The sequence below is a fragment of the Hippocampus guttulatus genome, chromosome 17 (genome assembly GCF_054856545.1).
Source record: "Hippocampus guttulatus isolate MCC_2025c chromosome 17, RoL_Hgut_1.0, whole genome shotgun sequence".
In the NCBI taxonomy this organism is placed as follows: Eukaryota; Metazoa; Chordata; class Actinopteri; order Syngnathiformes; family Syngnathidae; genus Hippocampus; species Hippocampus guttulatus.
In genome coordinates this window covers 9,477,854-9,497,547 of record NC_141277.1, presented here as the reverse complement: position 1 = coordinate 9,497,547, position 19,694 = coordinate 9,477,854, and the positions used below count along the sequence as shown (strand labels likewise).

The 19,694-nt window shown below is 44.3% G+C and overlaps 1 protein-coding gene across 3 annotated transcripts; it reads right to left on the bottom strand.

The window, feature by feature from the left end:
• Positions 1 to 328: 328 nt before the first annotated feature.
• Positions 329 to 19,057, bottom strand: lrp13b (low-density lipoprotein receptor related-protein 13 b). Of its 3 annotated transcripts, none has more exons than XM_086135096.1 (51): positions 19,000 to 19,057; positions 18,553 to 18,675; positions 17,212 to 17,460; positions 17,019 to 17,129; positions 16,785 to 16,904; positions 16,184 to 16,309; positions 15,734 to 15,937; positions 15,373 to 15,541; positions 15,106 to 15,274; positions 14,811 to 15,033; positions 14,604 to 14,723; positions 13,895 to 14,113; positions 13,418 to 13,723; positions 12,674 to 12,892; positions 12,428 to 12,574; positions 12,089 to 12,337; positions 11,806 to 12,012; positions 11,168 to 11,416; positions 10,811 to 11,023; positions 10,488 to 10,736; positions 10,133 to 10,330; positions 9,813 to 10,061; positions 9,486 to 9,695; positions 9,154 to 9,402; positions 8,825 to 9,022; positions 8,504 to 8,752; positions 8,185 to 8,382; positions 7,849 to 8,115; positions 7,486 to 7,701; positions 7,228 to 7,407; positions 7,003 to 7,125; positions 6,478 to 6,633; positions 6,192 to 6,407; positions 5,886 to 6,115; positions 5,679 to 5,808; positions 5,351 to 5,544; positions 5,011 to 5,197; positions 4,492 to 4,707; positions 4,240 to 4,423; positions 3,963 to 4,164; positions 3,669 to 3,833; positions 3,192 to 3,407; positions 2,814 to 3,041; positions 2,505 to 2,639; positions 2,214 to 2,409; positions 2,005 to 2,130; positions 1,629 to 1,736; positions 1,184 to 1,417; positions 764 to 1,070; positions 606 to 699; positions 329 to 376 (listed from the first exon to the last, which is right to left on the bottom strand). In XM_086135096.1, the coding sequence occupies exons 1-51, from the start codon at positions 19,055 to 19,057 to the stop codon at positions 329 to 331; spliced, it is 9,639 nt and encodes a 3,212-aa protein (XP_085991222.1). The 3 variants fall into 3 exon arrangements, with proteins under 3 accessions (XP_085991222.1, XP_085991223.1, XP_085991224.1); XM_086135097.1 differs by having other exon boundaries at positions 779 to 1,070; XM_086135098.1 differs by lacking the exons at positions 8,504 to 8,752; positions 8,825 to 9,022; positions 9,486 to 9,695; positions 9,813 to 10,061 and having other exon boundaries at positions 17,212 to 17,451.
• Positions 19,058 to 19,694: the final 637 nt, after the last annotated feature.

Genomic DNA, 19,694 nt, shown 5'->3' with positions numbered 1-19,694 from the left:
GCCTGCCATGCATGTTTTTGGAACGTGGGAGGAAACCAGAGTACCCGGCGAAAACCCACACAGGCACGGTGAGAACATGCAAACTCCACACAGGAAGGCCGGAATCGAACCCTGCACTGTGAGGCCAACGTGCTAAACAGTCAACCACCTCATGTGCAACTAAGGATATCAAACATTGTTTCAATCTGGAGATGTGTATTGTACAAAGTAGTTATCAAACAAAATGGTACAGTAAACAGTGATGCCTTTATTTAGTCAAGTCTTGCAATATAAAACTAAAAGTTGCAAAGCTGCAATAACAGTCTATACATCCGTCCGCAGATGACTGCTACGATGCTACTGGGGGGTTCTTCAAGTCTATTGAGGACTCAAGCTCCTGGGAGGGGGGAAAAAAAAGAGCATTTTAATCAAGTGGAACCGATTAACAATATTTCAGAAAGGTGTCAAAGTTTATGCAATTCAGCTTCAGAATGTATGTATGCCTATTTGGGGGACAACAGCAAATTTGACTTTGAAATGAACTTTAACTACTTTGGTCGGGAACTTCGTGGCCCACTGAATAAACCTTGAGCATAGTTGAATTCTCTCATTTCTCAAGGTTTTACCTCACTGTCAGCCTCCAGATGTTCAGATTGCAGTGCCATGTTTGACATCAATGTTTCTTTGTCAGGTGCTTTTCCTCCGATTGATACCCAAGCCCTGTTTCAAGATGCAAATACAACAAAGAGCTACAGTAACAGTTTGCTGTAATTCACATGCGAACAAAGAACATCCTTGCCTTTTTCCAAAAATGAAAGCGACCCCCATGAATGCAGCAAGCAGGCAGAAGACCCCCAGGACCACACCGACATGGCGTCGTCTACTTTCCTTCTCTTGACAGAACTCTCCTCGGTAGCCAGCCACGCAATGACAGTGAATGACCTTGCCTTGGGTGGCGCAATGGCCATGGCCGCTGCAATGTTGTTGACTACATGAGGAAGTGTCCTTGGAGTTCTGAGGAGGTGGGAGTGGAGACTCGGCAAGATGACCGCCACTGACTTTGGTGCCAGAGGGGGCGTTCATTTGTGGACCTAAAGGAGTTCATATTGCTTACATATTCACACTCAATTATTGCACAGCATTTGTTCCAGCATTGTGAGAATGGAACATTTGCACAATATGAAACTGTAGTCCAATAACTCACAGTCTTGTTCATCTGACTGGTCCGGACAGTCCGCAAGGCCATCGCAAAATTTGCTGCTCCGGATACACTTGCTAGCATCAAGACAAGCTTGCTCTCCTTTGGGACACGGGTGCTCTGGTGCACAGGCTGTGGGACTGACGCTGTAGAATCCGCGAGCACATTTGCATGTGCGGCCTCCGGGATAAGGCAGGCACAGATGTTCACAGTCCCCGTTGTTGGAGCACATATTGGATCCTATATGGGTTGGAGGCAAACTACTACAAACTCCTTGAAAAAGAAACATGACTAAAATGTTATGGAGAGGACCTGGTTTCGGTCAACTAGTCATTCCTGTCTCAAATGAATTCTGTATTTTATCTCTGCCGTTTTGAGGCCATATTAGCTACCGCATGGCTTTTGTGACTGTCCACTTAGCAGCTTGTACATGTAGTAGACCATATCCCACCTGTCTGGCTGTCATTACTGTAAGCTTTAACTTCCACAAGGTTGGTTTTTGTCTCAAACCACAGCTGTTTCGGATGATGGCCGTCGCTGAACCACATTTTGGTGACGTCTACACAGGTTGGAGACAAGCACAGTACATGTATCAGGAATGAAGATTCCGCCCCCGCGCTCCCCCTCAAAATTGGGGGCCGTTATGACAGTGAAACCATACGTGTTTTTGGAAAAAACAAGTGTTTTCAAAATGATAGAATTTACTACAGTTAAGTATATTTCGCTTTATGAACAAGGTGACGCAAGGCCACTGCCAGCTGACAAGCATTGCATTAATCTGCTGCTGGTTGCCAGTTAATAGATCATGCAAATGTGGTCACTCTTACCCTTCTCCAGTGTTATCCAGAGGAGCATGTTCTCAGTGTACGTGACGGATGTAATCAAACCAGGCCCCATTTTATATTGTTTGTAGCCTGAGCCATCTAGTCCAATAGAGCAGATTAAGCCTTCAACTAAACGGCAGGGGGTGGAAAAAGTCAAAAATCAATCAAGGAAGCAAAGCCAGCCAAAAGAAGCTCCGGGATAAACTCAAAACCTGTGTCAGCCCAGTAGAGTGTCGTCCCATTATCGGAAAATACCACTGAGGTAGGGAGGGCAGATTTTGCCCAAAGCAGTGCTTTGTTTCGGCCGTCCATCCAGACACAGCTCACTTCAGCCTGGTTCTTACTGCCAACAAGGGCTGTGTAGCAAAGTTGACTTGAGGGAGGATGCACTGCAATGGATGTTGTGCGCTAGAGGATCAGACGGACAATCTGTGAGTCCATTGCAAGCTCGGATGATTAGTGGTAGAAATAGCTTCAAGGAGAAGGCATAGACCGTGTCAAACCTTAACCGTTTCCTGCAATAGAGAGGCGGTGAAACCATCAGGACTGCTGGTCACATGCAGATTAGGTCGTCTGGTGCTGCTCCAGTACATGTTAGAAGTAACCCAGTCAACAGCCAGAGCTATGACGGAATCATCCTTGAGGATCAGGGAATAAACATTGATGAATCCCAGTGTGTGCGTATTACACTTCAGCCCTAACTCTCAATTCCGACATTCAACATTCCAAAGTGTACATCATTGAAAATGCACTGTGTAACAGTTATAAGAATGGGGAAATTCATTCCAAATGTTGAAGTTCCTTTTACCTACCTTTAGTTTTATAACTTGCCCAGTTACCGTAAGTGCCTGTCTGGACCTCGGCCCGCTTAAGTTCAGCACATCTACAGTACCTTGTTTGGCATCAGCCACAAACAAGGACATGGGCTGGAGGGCTAGGTCGAGTCCAGAGGCCTCAACAACCCCAGGAACGACCAACACTCGACTGTTCGGCATGTTTTTCAGACCGACTCCATCATGACGCAAGGACTGAAAGTAAACCTGAAAGGTGGGAGAGGAAAAAAAAACATTTAATAAAGCATTTAACTCATTCAGTACCAGCCAATTCTGGACCAAGTCTGAAAAGACGACTAAAAACGTCTTTGGGAGTGAATGAGTTAATAAAGAGATCAAAGGATAGCTGACCATCACCTGATAGATTGTTGTAGACGACAGAAGCAAGATGAAAGTAGAGTCCAAAGGCAGAGAGCAGGTGATCTTGTCCTTAGAAAGGAGCAGCCCCTTTGGACAGCGGCAGACTGCAGCGGGCTGCGTCACAGGAGCGCCAGCTGTCAGAAGGCACAGGTGGGAGCACTGCAGCTGGTCACAGGGGTTGGATAAGGCGGGCTGGCAGAGGGCATGCATCAGCTGGAGAGAGGAAACAGTATGAGACAGCGTCATGTCATTATTTGTCTCCAAAGGCCATTTAAAGGACAGTCAAGACTCCTGGAACACAAAGCTCATCTTATTTTACTCTCTTAGTCTGTGAGGTAACAAATCTCTGTGGACCAAGAAATGAATGGAATTGCGATTGCTGTACCAAAGTGGGTTGTACTACAAAAGGCATGTGCCAGAAAGTGGTATGGATCAGTTACTTTGAAAAGCATGCTTAAATGGAAAATGGCAAACCTTCAGGCCAAAAGGCTGTCCTGGTCTTTTGAGAAGAACCTTCTGGTCTTTGCCAGTGTTTTTGTCGGCCGAGCGGATGGTTCTTCGCTTCGTGTCGGACCAGAAAACCCGATCATTGAACACTGCCACTGAGAAGGGGCTAGGAGTTTCAGCTAACTGGAGAACCTGGTAAGAGTGGCATTTCCATTTCCATCCGCACATTAAAATCAATTCGACAGGTTTACAATTTGCAGATGGACCCGATGCATGTGCATCGGTGTCCAAAGCCAACCGCCTGCATTCGATGACGTTCACCTTGACATCATCTCCATCCAGGGAGGCCGAGCCAATGCAGCGCAGCTTCTCATCAGCCCAGTAAACGCGCTCGTCCAGGAAATCGTAGGCCAAACTTACAGGCCAGCTCAAACCGCTCGTCACCACCGCCTTCCTCTCTGAGCCATCCATCCCTGAACGCTGGATCTGAGGGGTGCTGCCAATCTCGGACCACAACATCAATCTGAGCGAGGGTAATAAAATAGACTATAACAATTCACAGTGACAAGTAAATCTCCTGGCTGGGTGGGTGCCTCACCCTTTGTGTGGTAACAGCACCAGTGAGCGTGGCTGCTCAAGATCTTCAGCCAGCACCACCGTGTAATCCTGAGACTTCAGTGTGGTGTCACCGAGCCGCACCGCTCGAATTTGGCCCACTAGCCCATCCACCCAGTAGAGGTTCTTACCTACCCAGTCCACCGCAATGAAATCTGACGACACACCTGTAATTAGATTTGATGTTAACACCGGTCTACCGATTCATTTTGGTGTCTCCAAATTAGAAGTGGACCTTTGACAAGTGTCCCTTCATTGGTGGAGTCCTTTGTCATGTCTGCCCAGCGGATGCTCTGGTAGTCTGGACTGAGCCAGTAAACCCTCTGCTGAGCCCAGTGGTAATCCAATGAAAAGACCGGCCGGTTGGCGGAGGACAGGAGGCGCAAGGAGCCACTTTGAACTCCGAGAAGTAAAAGCTCGGACTGAACAGATGCCACGAGAAGTGGCTCATCTAAAAAGGCATAGGAGACTTATTTTATCTTTTATTTATATTCAAAGACGACGAGATGATGGATAAAACTTGATTTACAAAAAAATCACATCTATTCTAATGCTCATTTTTTAAATGTTCATAGCATTGTTTCTTTTTATTGCCATAATATATACCTGTATATACACACATACCTATGTTGCAGACCTTCTGTAAAATGTACCCAAGTCCATCTCTTTCCAATGGAACACAATCACTTCAAATCATGGCATTGTAATTATGCTGCGTTCTTTAGTTTGTGTATGAATGCTTTGCATCACTTACCTTTGGTCTTACAGCTTTTGTTGTCAGGCTCCAGGTAGAAGCCAGGGTGGCATTGGCACACGTAGGACCCACGGGTGTTGAGGCAGCCGTGTTTACATGCATTCTGCCGCATTAAATTGCATTCGTTGGTGTCCACACAGGACACCGCACCGGAATGTAGCGTGAAACCTGCTTCGCAGTAACACCTCTGCAAAAAAATGAGCAACATTCAACATCTAGCAGGATTATTTGTCTCAGAATCACATGACTTGCTTCATGTTGTGAGCGGGGGTATTTATGTGCATGAGCGCGTTAAAAACTACATCTGAAAAGGCTCCCTCTGTATTTCTGTTTTACTGACCGGTCCCTTTGGAGTGCTGACACAACTATGATCACAGTGAGGTGCCGATGGGCTCGAGCAGTTGCGCAGTGTGCATCCCACGCCCTCATCCGAACTGTCAGCACAGTTGATAAAGCCGTTGCACACCAGTCGCGGGTCCACACACTCACCGCTGCCACACTGGTAAAGGTGAGAGGGGCAACTTCTCTGTTTGCCTGTGGAAACAGGAGGCCGACATTCAAGAGGCTCTTTGGATTGTGGAACAAAACGAGACATTTTAAAGACTGCTTGTGTTGGGTCCTTTGGCCGCACTATAGCAGTCCCAAATGATAAGCATGAAGATACTTACATTTGTCTTCATCCACCCCATTGTGACAGTCAGCCTTCCCGTCACATCTCCAGGAGAGAGGGATGCATTGAGTGCTGATTCCACATTGCCACTGGTATTGCCTACAAGGTGGTGCCTTCGCCAAACAGTTCTAGGTGAGAGGGGCATTAGTTTTGTTTCAAGTGATGCTATATCATTTGAATAACCTTCACTGAATTGCAGGCTTACTTTTTCATCCGAGCCGTCCTTGCAATCGTTCTCACCATCGCACAGCCACTCACTCTGCAGGCACTCGTGGCTGTGAGGGCATCGCAGGTGCGCGGGGCAGCGTGGTGGTCTTGAGCAGTCGACCTCATCAGACCGGTCACTACAGTCCGCATAGCCGTCACATCGAAGAGCCACAGACACACACTGACCGCTAGTGCAGCGGAACTGATCCACCTCACAGAGCGTCAACCCTGCCAGGAGGAAATTATATTGCCGTCTGATGGCCTGCTAACCAGTATTTTAATTAACTGCAAACATGTCACATACCACACTTTTCTTCATCTGAGCCATCAGCACAGTCTCTCTCGCCATCACACAGGAAGGTCTCCGGTATGCAACGTGACGCGTTATCGCAACGGTGATGGCAGCCCAAGAGTTGATTTTCACAGTTCATTTCATCGGAGCGGTCTTGACAGTCATATTGTCCGTCACACACCTGCTCAGTTTGGATGCATCTATTACCGTGATGACATTCAAACTCATCTGGGAAATGAAAAATAAACAGTTAAAGCGATCTCATGAAAGATGGCGCTCCAATGTACAAAGTACAAACCTGTTTTGCATTCAGTAGCACATCCCTCCTCATCCGATCCATCCTGGCAGTCCTCCTCACCGTCACACACATGGCTGTACATCACACACTCCAGACCGTCTTTACAAGCCTTGAAGCCATTACGGCATTTTAGAGGAACTGGCTTGTCCCTGGGGGCTTAGCAAAGAGAAAAAAAACATTTTAAAAGGCTTGGTTTACACTGGTCAAAAAATTATAGAAACACCAACTTTGTTGCTTGTAAACAGTTTGCTCGCTGGAATGGCTGCCCGCCAATCACAGTGTGTGTGTGTGAGACAAAAATATGGTTTCTCTGCACATGAATAGTCAGTTTAACTAGGTGCTGTAATTCTTTATCAGTCATGCATTATTTAAACCAAATCATTTCAAAGACCTTTTAAGTGGGCATTGCTTTAAATCATGTGTGGGGTGGGGGGGCATCTCATATGAATGGCTTCAATTACTTTTGTCTCGTCTACTTGTATCTTTGAATTGGACTTGTATGCATTTTTTTCATGAGTAGCTTACAAGGTGAACCACGATCAGGCGATTTGCACTTCATCTCATCCGAGCCATCTGCACAGTGGGCACGCCCGTCACACACATATATTCTGCGGATGCACTTTCTCCGATCACTGCACAAGAAATCAGCTGACAAAGTAGGGAGGGAGGGAGGTCGGGATAAATTATTTTGATGGTCTGCTTGTTGTTTCTGCCACTCCATCAACAATATGTTTGACTTATTTGACTTACTTGGGCGTTTGCACTTGAAAACACAGTTGCTCTCATCAAACGCATCCGGACAGTCTGTTTTTCCATCGCAGAGCTGTTTTTGAGAGATACACAATGACGAACCTGGGCATACAACTGAAGGAGTGATGCAAACTGGAGCAGCACTCTGAATCAGAGGTGTAATTGTTGAGGTCACAGCATCTGGAAAGAAGAAGTTGTTGAACGACAATCTTTTGTTTATAATTACGGCACATCTACGATTTTCACAAGGGGACTTACCACATCCCATCTCATCCGTGCCATCAACGCAGTCTGGCTCACCATCACACAGGAATTTATTTGGGATGCAGCGATGGCCGTCTGCACAGTGATACTCGCAGCTTTTGATTGGTTTCGAGCAGTCCAGCTCATCGGAGCGGTCACTACACTGAGCTCTTCCATCACACACCTGAGCTTCAGGGATGCACATCACGCCATGAGCACACTGAAACTCACCTTCGAGAGAGCAAAGAAGAAAAGTAGGAACATTAGAGGGGAAATGGAGTGAGAAAAAAAAATTCCCATCATATGGTGGCTGATTAATAAACCACCGACTTCATTTACAGGAAAAAAAACTGATGAAATTTCTAGAAGCAAAAGAACCTTTTGTGCATGCTTCCTGGCATCCTTCTTCATCAGATCCATCCAAACAATCTTTCTCTCCATCACATATATGGCTGTAGAGCACACATTCCGTGCCATCTTCACACAGTTTTGTGCCCTTACGGCATTTCACAACATTAGTTGGAGTTGAGCGTGGAACTCCACTCTGACACCCCACCTCATCTGAGCTATCGTGGCAATGAGCCCGGCCATCACACACTAGAGACTTTGAGACGCAGCTCCTACGATCCTTGCACAGAAAGTCAGCTATGGAGGCAAGAAAATGTAAAAAAATTAAAAAAAAAATAGCAATTGAAACACAATGCCACTACTTACTCTTATATGGGCATCTTTTCACGCAGTCCTCATCTGATCCATCGGGACAGTCTTTTTTTCCATCACATATTTGTGTGGGGGTAATGCAAAGAAAAGAATTTGGACACAATACTGATGGACTCTTACAGGAAGGCCTATTCAAGGGTGTGGCAAACGAAGGAAATGGATTTAAGTCTGGACTGGAGGTAGACTGGGTTTCTGTAGAAAAAAAAAAAGTTGAGAAATGTGAACATTTAGTTTTTAAAGATGGAAATGATAGAGAGCAAGCACAATAAATACATTACAAACTGAAACAGCCTCCTTGAAAATGTTGACATACCACATTGAGATTCATCTGACCCATCTCGACAGTCTTTCTCTCCATCGCATACATGACTGTAGAGCACACATTCTGTGCCATCTTCACACAGTTTTGTGCCCTTACGGCATTTCACAACATTAGTTGGAGTTGAGCGAGGAACTCCACTCTGACAGTTCACCTCATCTGAGCTATCGTGGCAATGAGCCCGGCCATCACACAGTTGAGACTTTGAGACGCAGCTCCTACGATCCTTGCACAGAAAGTCAGCTATGGAGGCAAGAAAACGTGATTAAAAAAAAAATATATATATCTCAGTTTAACCTCAATGTCACTACTTACTCTTATAAGGGCATCTTTTCACGCAGTCCTCATCTGATCCATCAGGACAGTCTTTTTTTCCATCACATATTTGTGTGGGGAGAATGCAAACAAAAGAATTTGGACACAATAGTGATGGACTCATACAGGAAGGCCGATTCAAGGGCGGGGCAAACGAAGGCAATGGCTTTATCCCTGGACTGGAGGTTGACTGGGTTTCTGCAGAACAAAAAAAAAAAAAAAAAGTTGAGAAATGTGAACATTTAAGTTTTTAAAGATGGAAATAATAGAGAGCAAGTGCAATAAATACATTACAAACTGAAACATCCTCCCTGAAAATGTTGACATACCACATTGAGATTCATCTGACCCATCTCGACAGTCTTTTTCTCCATCACAAACATGGCTGTAGGGAACGCATTCAGTCCCATCCCAACATAGCTGGAAGCCCACACGGCATTTCAGCATCTTCACGCTGCTGACAGGGGGAGCGATTGTTGGGCAATTAACCTCATCTGAGCTGTCGTGGCAATGAGCTCGACCATCACAAACCAGCTTCTTGAGAACACAGCTCCGCCTGTCTTTGCAGAGGAAGTCCGCTGTGCAAATAAGTTTTAAAAACAAAAACCAATCACATGTACAATACATGCATTGTTTCATGATGTAAAAGCATCCAACTTACACTTATTTGGGCATCGTTTCACACATTTATACTCATCGGCTCCATCAGGACAATCTTTGATGCCATCACATATCTGTGTTTGAGGGACACATGAAGAATCTGGACACAGAAATGAAGGACTCTGGCATGATGGCTTGCTGGGAGGTCGAGTATTGACAATCAAAGGAGGTGGAGTTAAGTGGAAATTTTCCGGAGGAGCCATTGTGACATCTGTAAACATGACAGTACCACCGAACACCTCAGATTTGACATGAGCAACAAAAATATGCCTCTCGAGTCATCACATTGCTTAACCATGCTACGAGGAATCTCAACATGTAAACTCACCGCAACCTTCCTCATCAGAGCCATCTCTGCAATCCGGCTCGCCATCACACACGTGACTGTAGCGAACACACTCACTGCCATCCTGACATAACATCGAGCCCATGAGACACTTCAAGGCCTTTGCTTGACTGGCAGGGATTTTAACACCGGGACAACCGACTTCATCAGAGCTATCATGGCAATGAGCGCGTCCATCACAGACGAGGTTCTTGGAGACGCAGCTCCTTCGATCCTTGCATAAAAAGTCAGCTATGGAGGCAGGAAAACGTGATGCAAAACAAGAAGCCATTTGCGGTTGAAGCTAAAACCTGAAGACTTACTTTTATAAGGGCATCTTTTCACACAGTTCTCATCTGAGCCGTCAGGACAGTCTTTTGTTCCATCACACATCTGTGTCGGTTGAATACAAATAAAGGAGTGTGGACAAAACATTGACGGACTGATACAAGATGGCTTCTCATAGGATTTTGTGGATGAGGGCAATTCATTTGAGTCTGGACTGGGGGAAGATGGTCTTTCTGCAGAGCCGAAAAGGTGAGAAATACAACAGTTTAAAAGCTTAAAAACATAGAAGATTTAGCGCTCTTGACAATGAAAAAAAATGTACGGTACTTTTGATTAATTCATCACCGAAATTCCTCAAAAGTCAAACTTTCCCATAAAACTTCAACATACCACATTCCTCTTCATCTGACCCATCCTGGCAGTCTCTTTCGCCATCGCACACATGGCTGAAGGAAACACATCGAGTCTGATCCAGACACAGCCAGAAACCCAAGCGACATTTTGGCACCTTAACCCGGCTGGCAAGAGGAGCGATGGTCGGACAGTCAACCTCATCTGAGCTGTCGTGGCAATGAGCTCGGCCATCGCAAACCAATTTCTTGAGAACACAGCTCCGCCTGTCTTTACAGAGGAAGTCCGCTGTGGAATACAGAAAGGAGAAAAAAAAAGTAGAATATATGCATTGTTGACTCATCCAAAATGTTTGAACTTACACTTCTTAGGGCATTGTTTGACGCATGCATTTTCATCAGATCCATCAGTACAATGTTTTATGCCATCACATATCTGTGTTGGGAGGATGCATGTAGAATCTGGACACAGAAATGATGGAGTCGCGCATGTTGGCAGTTTGACGGGAGCTTGCGTATTGACTGGCAGCGGAGGTCGATTTAAGCGGCCATTTCCTGGAGGCGTCATTGCAGTGTCTGAATAGGAAATTTCGCATCAGCACAGAATGAACAATGACAAAAAAAAAAAAAAAGGTTTAACGTTAAAAATGTTGCCCATGTAGGTACCACAGGAAATGTATAACTTGGATGGAAAACGGGAATCTCAATACGTATGCTTACCACAACCTTCTTCATCAGAGCCATCTCTGCAGTCTGGCTCTCCATCACACACGTGACTGAAGAGAACACATTCACTGCCATCCTGACATAACATCGAGCCCATGAGACACCTCAAGGCCTTTGCTTGGCCGACAGGGACGGCAACACTCGGACAGTCCGCTTCATCAGAGCCATCGTGACAATGAGCACGGCCGTCGCAAACGAGACTCTTCGAGACGCAGCTCCTACGGTCCTTGCAGCGGAAATCTTCTGGGGTGAAATGAACATTTGGAATTTAAATCAGTGGTTTTGTGTAAAATCAGAGGAATACTGTTGCTCAACTGAAGTGCCAAAGGAGGAAGATAAAAAATGAGAATGTTCTGAAATATTTACCATCGAAATATGTTTCGAGGAGCTACAAGTGCCGTCGTATAGCAATGACGGTTAACCAATTTAGTGAGCGCCTAAGACAAATTTGCTTTCCTGATAATAATCTAAGATATATTCCTTGAGAAAAATGTCAGTTCTTCCAGAAATAAGCGTTTGGGCACAGAAATATTCGTCCACTCGGCCCCTGTAAGAGCGTTTGAACAACTTATGATAGCACAAGGTTAACATACTGGGTGGATTTTTGACTAAGTTCTGTATTGCTGACTTACTTTTAGAGGAACATCTCCTCACACAGTTATTTTCGTCAAAGCCGTCGGGACAGTCTTCTCGACCGTCACAAAACTGCTTTGGGTAGATGCAAAGACGAACGGAAGGATGGGGACAAAGGACAGATGGTCTGATGCATGCAGGCGGAGCTGGTGTAGCAATTTTGTTCGATGCACCAGGGGCTGGCTGCGTTGGGGTCACATCCTGCTCTGTTGCGTTTAGAAAATATGAATTGGAATTTCACCATGCAGGATTGAAGCCATGAGAAAGTTCTAAGTTACTCACCACATTCCTCTTCATCCGAGCCATCCTTACAGTCTTTCTCCCCATCACACACGTGGCTGTACAGCACACACTCTATGCCGTTCTTACATTGCCTCGAGCCCTTTCGACACTTGAGGGCATTCACCCGAGGCCCAAGTGAGGCGACGGCAGGACACTCGACCTCATCCGAGCCATCGTGGCAATGAGAGCTGCCGTCACACACCAATTCTTTCGATACACAACTCCTCTGGTCCTTGCACTTAAAATCATCTAAGAAGTCAAGTTCAGAGAGAGAAGAGACATGACCATCAGAAGCTGTTGAATTCAACAACTATCATGTGGACCGGGTTGAGTCTTCACCTTTGGATGGACATGTTTTAACACAAAAACTTTCATCATCTCCATCAGGACAGTCCTTTTTGCCATCACACAGTTTACTTTGAGGCAGGCAGATGGCTGTGCCCGTGCACTGCATAAATGTGTTAGTGCAGATGGCAGTAACCGGTACTATGGAAACAAAAAAAAAATTTCACCCCATGTACTGTAAATCTACATGCACCTTCTCAAATTGACACCTAATTATCGCAATACAGTGTTGATATGAACCTGCGTGTACATCCCTGAGTGCTGCCACCACAGTGGCCACGGGACCTCTCACTGCCACATGCCGGATAGGGCGCCCATCACGTCGGTCCGACAGCGTCATAACATCCTCGGACAGAGACAACAGGTAAGGCTCCAGGGCGCCGATCACCGAGCCAGAGACTTTCCATCTTCTTCCCGCTTGGTGTTTATTCCCCTGGAGCAGACTCATTGTCATCAGGCCTGGGAAGTGTAAGAGAAGCACAAGTCTTAGCATTCGAAAACTCAAGTGGTTAACAGACCATTTATAACTGCTCACTAAATCATACTTACAGATCATTTGAAATGTGTCAAATTCTGAATCTGATTATTAACCAGCGCCCTATGTACAATGTGTAACGTATTTACCATGTTGCATGTTACCTCTGAAGTCAATTCACTAAGGCAGATTGCAAAGTGCAGGATGTTATATAAATGTTGCCGCCAATAGGGTTTCCAAGATGCATCGTTGCCCGAAGGCAGAATCCTCGCATCTCCAAAAGTATTTTTCAGGGTATTAAAAGAGGGGGCATATTTTAAGTTATGAAATACTGTATTGTCAAAGCTCAAGCAATTTAACACTTTTGATTTGTTAAATTGTAAAATAAAATAAAAAAGTCAGATTGGGGTCTAACCAATGACAATTTGTGGGAAAAACAAAATAGTAAAAAAAACAAATAATTCTAATTTTGTCGTCATGATTTATTTCTATGTAAAATCGTAACAAACCTGCATCGTTGGAGTTCCACAATAGACTAGCAGCTCTCAAGTCAAAGGCCATGCCCCCTATGACTCCTGTCAAGTGCAACAGTTCTTTGGCTTTGCCTCCAGTCGTGCTCATGGTGAAAATCTGCTCCTCCTCAAACCAAATGATTCCACCCCTCAGCCAGTCCAGGAAGAGGCTTTGAATCTCCTTCGTTGTGTGGTACAACTGCTTCTGGTAACGACTGTCCACTTCCACTGAGCCTATGCGGGTTTGGTCATATGACACCCAATACACGCTCCCACTCTTCTGGTCCACTTTAATCAGACAAACTTAAAAAATAATAAAATACAAGTAAGGATTGATGAGTTATAAGAAACAAGGTGAAATACCATGATTTCACATTGACTGAGGTACACAAATGCAAAACCTATCACATTTTTTCGGATGACAGATATTTAGGCCTTTAAAAGCTGAAAAAGAAAAAGCCTAAAATCATTCACCTGACACGGTTGTAGGAATCCACTCCGTCTTGACATGGGTTAGGCTGGTGCGTTGGATGTGGCCAGTTTGGTTGACCCAGTACAGCCAGTCTGTGTTCCAGTTCACATCAAATGACAAGATGCCCTGGTCCGTAGCAAAGAGCTCAGTTTCTGTGGACAGGCTGTCTTTAAACTCCAACAAGTTAATATTTTTGGAGGTAGCGTACAGGAATCTTGGATCTGAAGCACAAAAGACAGAACAAATTTCAACCTTCCTTTTTCACTAGATCATAGACCAGAGGTGTCAAACTCATTTCCCATTGTGGGCCACATACGGACTCTGTAGATGACAAGTGGGCCAGACCATTAACATTACAGTATACCATACTCTGATATAAATAACCAAAATATCATGTCTTTCCTTTGTTTTGGTATAAAGAAGCATTGGCGCATTGATACCGTCTGCTGTGTTGGTTCTGTCTCAGTGCTAGATGGAGACTGCAGTTTTCTACTCTGATCAAAACGGTCTAGCGGACAATCTATGTATTGCATTTTATTAAAAATATTCATTCTGTGTCTTTAATGCATCTTTTCACTTTAAAATTATCCTGTGCGCCAGATTGAACCTCCTTGGGGGCCGGTTCCGGCCCGCGGGCCGTATGTTTGACATCCCCGTCATAGACCATCAAACGGTCTAGCGAGGATTATGTTAATAAGATAGAGAACCTACATTCACATGTGCCGTCAACCATCAGTACTTTGGAGTTGGGACAAGTACAGGTAAATCCCACAGGGTTGCCTTTGGTGAGCAGGCACATCTGGCACGGGGTCTTGGCACATGCAGATGTACCTAATTGTTGAGGAAACATTTGCTTTTGAAAAAAGGCAGACACTTTCAATTTGCATGACGAAAACCATGAACAAGTTGCCCCCTTACCTTTTGGCTGCTGCAGCTCATGGTAAACGGACAAAAGTGGCAGTGTGGATTTCCCCAGAAAGGTCCTCTTGTTTGGTTGGGTTTGCGGCATCTGCCAGAGTCCTTTGTCATCCATCCAGAAGAAGGAACTTTCAAACACGGCCAGGTTCAGAGCTGGTCTCTTGTTGAACAGGCCAGTGAAGGTGAAGCGGCCGGTTCCATCCACTTTCATCGTCTCAATGGACTGATGGAAAAAGTCAAAGTTAGATCTATTTTCTGGATGAGAAAAGACTGTCTTAAATGTGTTTTAAGTCACCATCTTGAAGTCACTGATCCAGTACAGTCTCCTGGCAGCCACGTCTGCTGTCAGCCCATGGGCCAATTGAGCTGTGAGCACTGTCAGAGAGCTTCTGTCTGACCCATCCATCCATGACCTCTCTATGGTCACCCTATCACCAGGGCCCGTGTTGACCCAAAACATCAAGCTGCCAGAACAAAGAAGCATTTAAGATAATGCTTTTAGGGGAGAAAAAAAATGAATCAACTCTAATTGCATCCTGTTGAAAATGTTGATCAAGCCCACCTCTCCACCGGAAGGATAACCAATTCTGATGGGCTGATAGATTTGCTCAACAGAGCGGTGTAACTTTGTTCGTCATCTGCTTGCATGTAGATTGATTCTGTCCTCTGATTTGTCCAGAAAAGGTTTCCGTTCAGCCAATCGCAAGCTAGACCTTTGATTCCAGGCTCTCCTATGTGAGCAAACATTTGAAGGACAGGTCAGCTTAGTGCTCATGAAATTAGCAAATGAAACACTAGTATTTTGAATGCTTGCCAAAATTCTATGGATGAAGTGTCACAGCTACTGTCATACTTGTGCATGCTTCATGAGTTTCAGAATTCATTATAGATGAATATGAGGTATGGGTAAGAGCGTAACAAACCAGTATGAATTGTCCAGCTGCGCTGCCCATCACTTTTATATAGGACTCCCATGTTGTCAGCCCAATAGTAGTGGGCTCGGGCAATGTCATATGTCACGACAACCGGGTTGAACTTTAGAGTCTGGAGCACGTCAAAATGTTGTGACTTCACATTCAGCAGTCCGACAGATGTCCTCAGCACTGTCAGCAGCCGGGTAACATTCCCTGAATGAAGGTAGCAGGTGTAACATTTCTTTTGACCCTTAAAAATTCGCATTCAAGATTGTATTTTTTCCCCCCTCTCTGATTCATAACACTTATTGATTTGGCACGTAGAAGCTATTATAATACAAACATCAAATATGGAAAGAAAGCTTTGAAAGTACCAGTAAATTTAAAAAAAAAAAGGGGGCGGGGGACCAATTGTTTGATCAGTAAATTAATCATCGTTTTATACCATAATCTCATTACCTGTGGCCAGACAGGCAAAGCCTTCATTCTGATTAAAGCCTTCTCTGCAGTGGCAAAAGTAAGATCCATCTGTATTGCTGCAGTGATGGAGGCATGGCGCAAAAGGAAGGGCGCATTCATCCACATCTGCGGACACAAAAGTGGTTCAGCTGTTTTGGTCCAATCAAGGCAGTGGCACACCACAGCCAGCAGATGGTACTGTGGTATAAATTGTCATTTTACTACTGTATACAATCATGCAATGACGCTTCACTCTTTCTGTCATAGGTCGATCCCAGAGTTTTATATCATATTCAGCCAATATTATATGGTGTAGTTTTCAACTATATTTCAGTATTTTAGAGTTATGGTCCCCCATCGACTGTTACTGCAGAGCAAGAAGCTCAAGCCAAGATGAGTGTCCAAGCTTTGGGCTCATTTTATACATAAAATAATCTATGGCGACTAAAGTATACATTGTTAGCCAGTTTAACAAACTTCCTCCACTAGTTAGAAGGAATTGTAATGCCTCCACCGGTGGTCAAGTATCGACACTTTTGACTTTGGTGCCTGAAGACATTCACTTCAACAAAAAAAAAAGTGAATTCAGAGAGTGTGTCACCTTTGCAGATTGCCCCATTGATGTCGAGTTTATATCCAGGAGGACATGTGCACAAAGCACCCCATGGCTGATCCACACACACGTGGCTACAACCGCCATTATTCACAGAACAGGACCGCCCTGCAAGCATAAATGACAAAAACGATTTCATTGCATCACGTTACTTTGAGCCTCAATGGTCAATGCTGTTGAGCAGCCAAGATTTCCGATCATTTTATTTCAGACCAAACCTACCACAGGTAACGGGCTCATCACTGCCATCTGAGCAGTGAAACTTTCCATCACACATCTGGTCAGCAGACAGACACACCTCTGCACACTGTAGGCTCCCCTCATTGCACAAAACTGGAAACCAGAGAAGAAATGTCACATTTTAAATGTGCACGGAAAAAAGTGATTTCACAATACAATATGAAAGCTTCTTTACCACAGCCCTCTTCATCAGAGTTGTCCATGCAGTCGTCGTTTCCGTCGCAGCGCAGTTCTCCGGGGATACAAATGTGGTTCCCACAAGTCCAGTCCGATTCCAAACAGCCATCGGCGACTGCACAGTTCTCCTCATCTGAGCCGGTTGGACACTGCTTCCGTCCGTCGCAGCGTGCAGATGCGTCAACACAACCGACAGAGCCCACACATGGAAACTGACCGGGTGGACACTGAGAGGAGCCTTGAGGAACTGAGGGAAATCCATTGTAATTGAATCATCAAGTTTTTCTTCGAACCATAGTAATGTTCAAACCATGCATGTTACAGTGGATTACAATATTTAATATACTTTTTAGGAATAAAGCCTCAATGTTGATGAAGACTAACTCTGCTTCTATATTTTATTGTCGTCATGATGGTGGCACTTCGATAGCCAATTGATTTTTTTTTATATGGTATAAAAACTAACAACCACTTGAACAAATGTGATCTTACTATAATATATTTGAGGCATGTCCATCATTAGCAAAAAAATAAATTGCAGTTCGCATTCAGCAGCATAATATGGAGGCGGTCATCATTTCAGTCTATTAAGGATTAGAGTTCGCTCAGGCCAATCAAAAGGTACATCATGTTTCATATTTGTATTACTTATGAATTATTGTTTACTTGTGTGTTACAACCTGGTGTTGAAGTTTGTTGAGTTAGTTGTGCAATTTGGAGTCTACTTTCAGTGAATGGAAACAGTTTATAATAATAATAATAATAATAATGCATTTTATTTAAAAGTGCCTTTCATGCCACCCAAGGACACTGTACAGACAATAAGAAAATACAATGTAAAAATTGGTGAGAGAGATATTATAAAAACAGGACATAAAATCATGAAAACATAGGAAATGGAAGAGCTATGTGTTGTAGGCAATCCTGAACAGGTGTGTTTTTAGACGGGATTTGAAAGTGCAAAGAGGTGTGCAGTTTTGGAGGTCCGGAGGTAGGTCCTTCCAAAACTTTGGAGCAACGCGACTTATGCATCATTTGAAACCAAATACAGAAGATCCTAAGAGAAACCGGATCTCACCATTCAAGTTGTATTTAACTGGACAGTTGGACCTACTCTTTTTTTTTTAAACAAAACCAGACAACATAAAAATGAAACTGTTACACGACATGTCTACACAGACTAATTCGTGAATATTTAAAACAAGAATGGCATTTAAAAGGTGGCAACAGTGCAACACTAGTTGTGTTACTGTGTGCATGCTTTTTCACAATTTCGTATCCAGTCCGCGAATTCACTTTGGCCCAGTGCTGATGAGATTAAGACAGAAGAGGAACCTACCAGTACAGTCCATCTCATCAGAGCCATCCAGGCAGTCCCCTTCGCCATCACATCTCCATATATCAGCGATGCAAGCTCCATCATCACATTGCCACTGGTTTGGGTGACATTGGAAATTCTGCCCTGAAGCGTACCCAGAAACTTATTGCGTTAGTTAGAGTGACGTCAACAACAGCGTGGTGATTGAAACACATGTTTGACTCCAGCGCAACCAATTGCGGTTCTAGAAAACATACAACCAGGTATGCAAAACCGAACACCCTTTCAAATGATCAGTTAAACGTCAAGACCAAACGTCAAATTCTAATTAGCCGCCATTTTCTTTGAACGTGATGAGGTCGTCGCCTGAAAACACGCACGAGCAAAAGAAGAGGAAAGGGTGAGGGAGGGAAGCTTTAACTACCAAGCGCTAAATTCAAGAAACACAAGAATGAAACGTGTCGTTACCTGCGCATAACTTTAAAACCGACAAGGCAAGCAAACAAATGAGCTGGCGTGACTTCATGTCGGAGACACGCGACTCATCTGGACGAAGTGCAGCACCTGCAAGGGCAACGCCAATTAAAGCTCCAATTGCACATGCGCACTCCTGCACACGGATGTAAACACAACAAAATCATACGTATACGGAACACGTTTTCATTTGTATAGAGGAGCATACTACATAGTTCAAGAATAATAAAATGGACAGTTGCTCTTCTCTCTCTCTCTGTATGCATATCTGCAACAAAAAAAACTCTTAAATATAGCCTATAATTGATGAGTCATGTCATTCAAATAGTCCATTTCAACTTACTTAATGGAGATCAAAATCAATAGCAGGTATTTGATGTTGCCTCTGTAAGGACTTTTTGAGCACAAGAACAATTGAAAACCAATAAATCAGGACTCAGGAGCCTTTGTTGTTCCCTGGATCCCTTTCAAGAGTGATTGTGCAATTTGATTAAGTGAAGGGAGCCAAGTGCTCATTGATAACTCTTTGATGCTGCTGTCATTTGTGATGCAGATTTGGCGCTGGAAAACCAGGTCCAAACGAATCCCTGGTACACGTCAAGACACTTATGTGAATTAAATATTAACCAATATATGTATTTCACGTTTTCTGAAAAACATACGAGAATAAAATACAGATTTCTGAAATG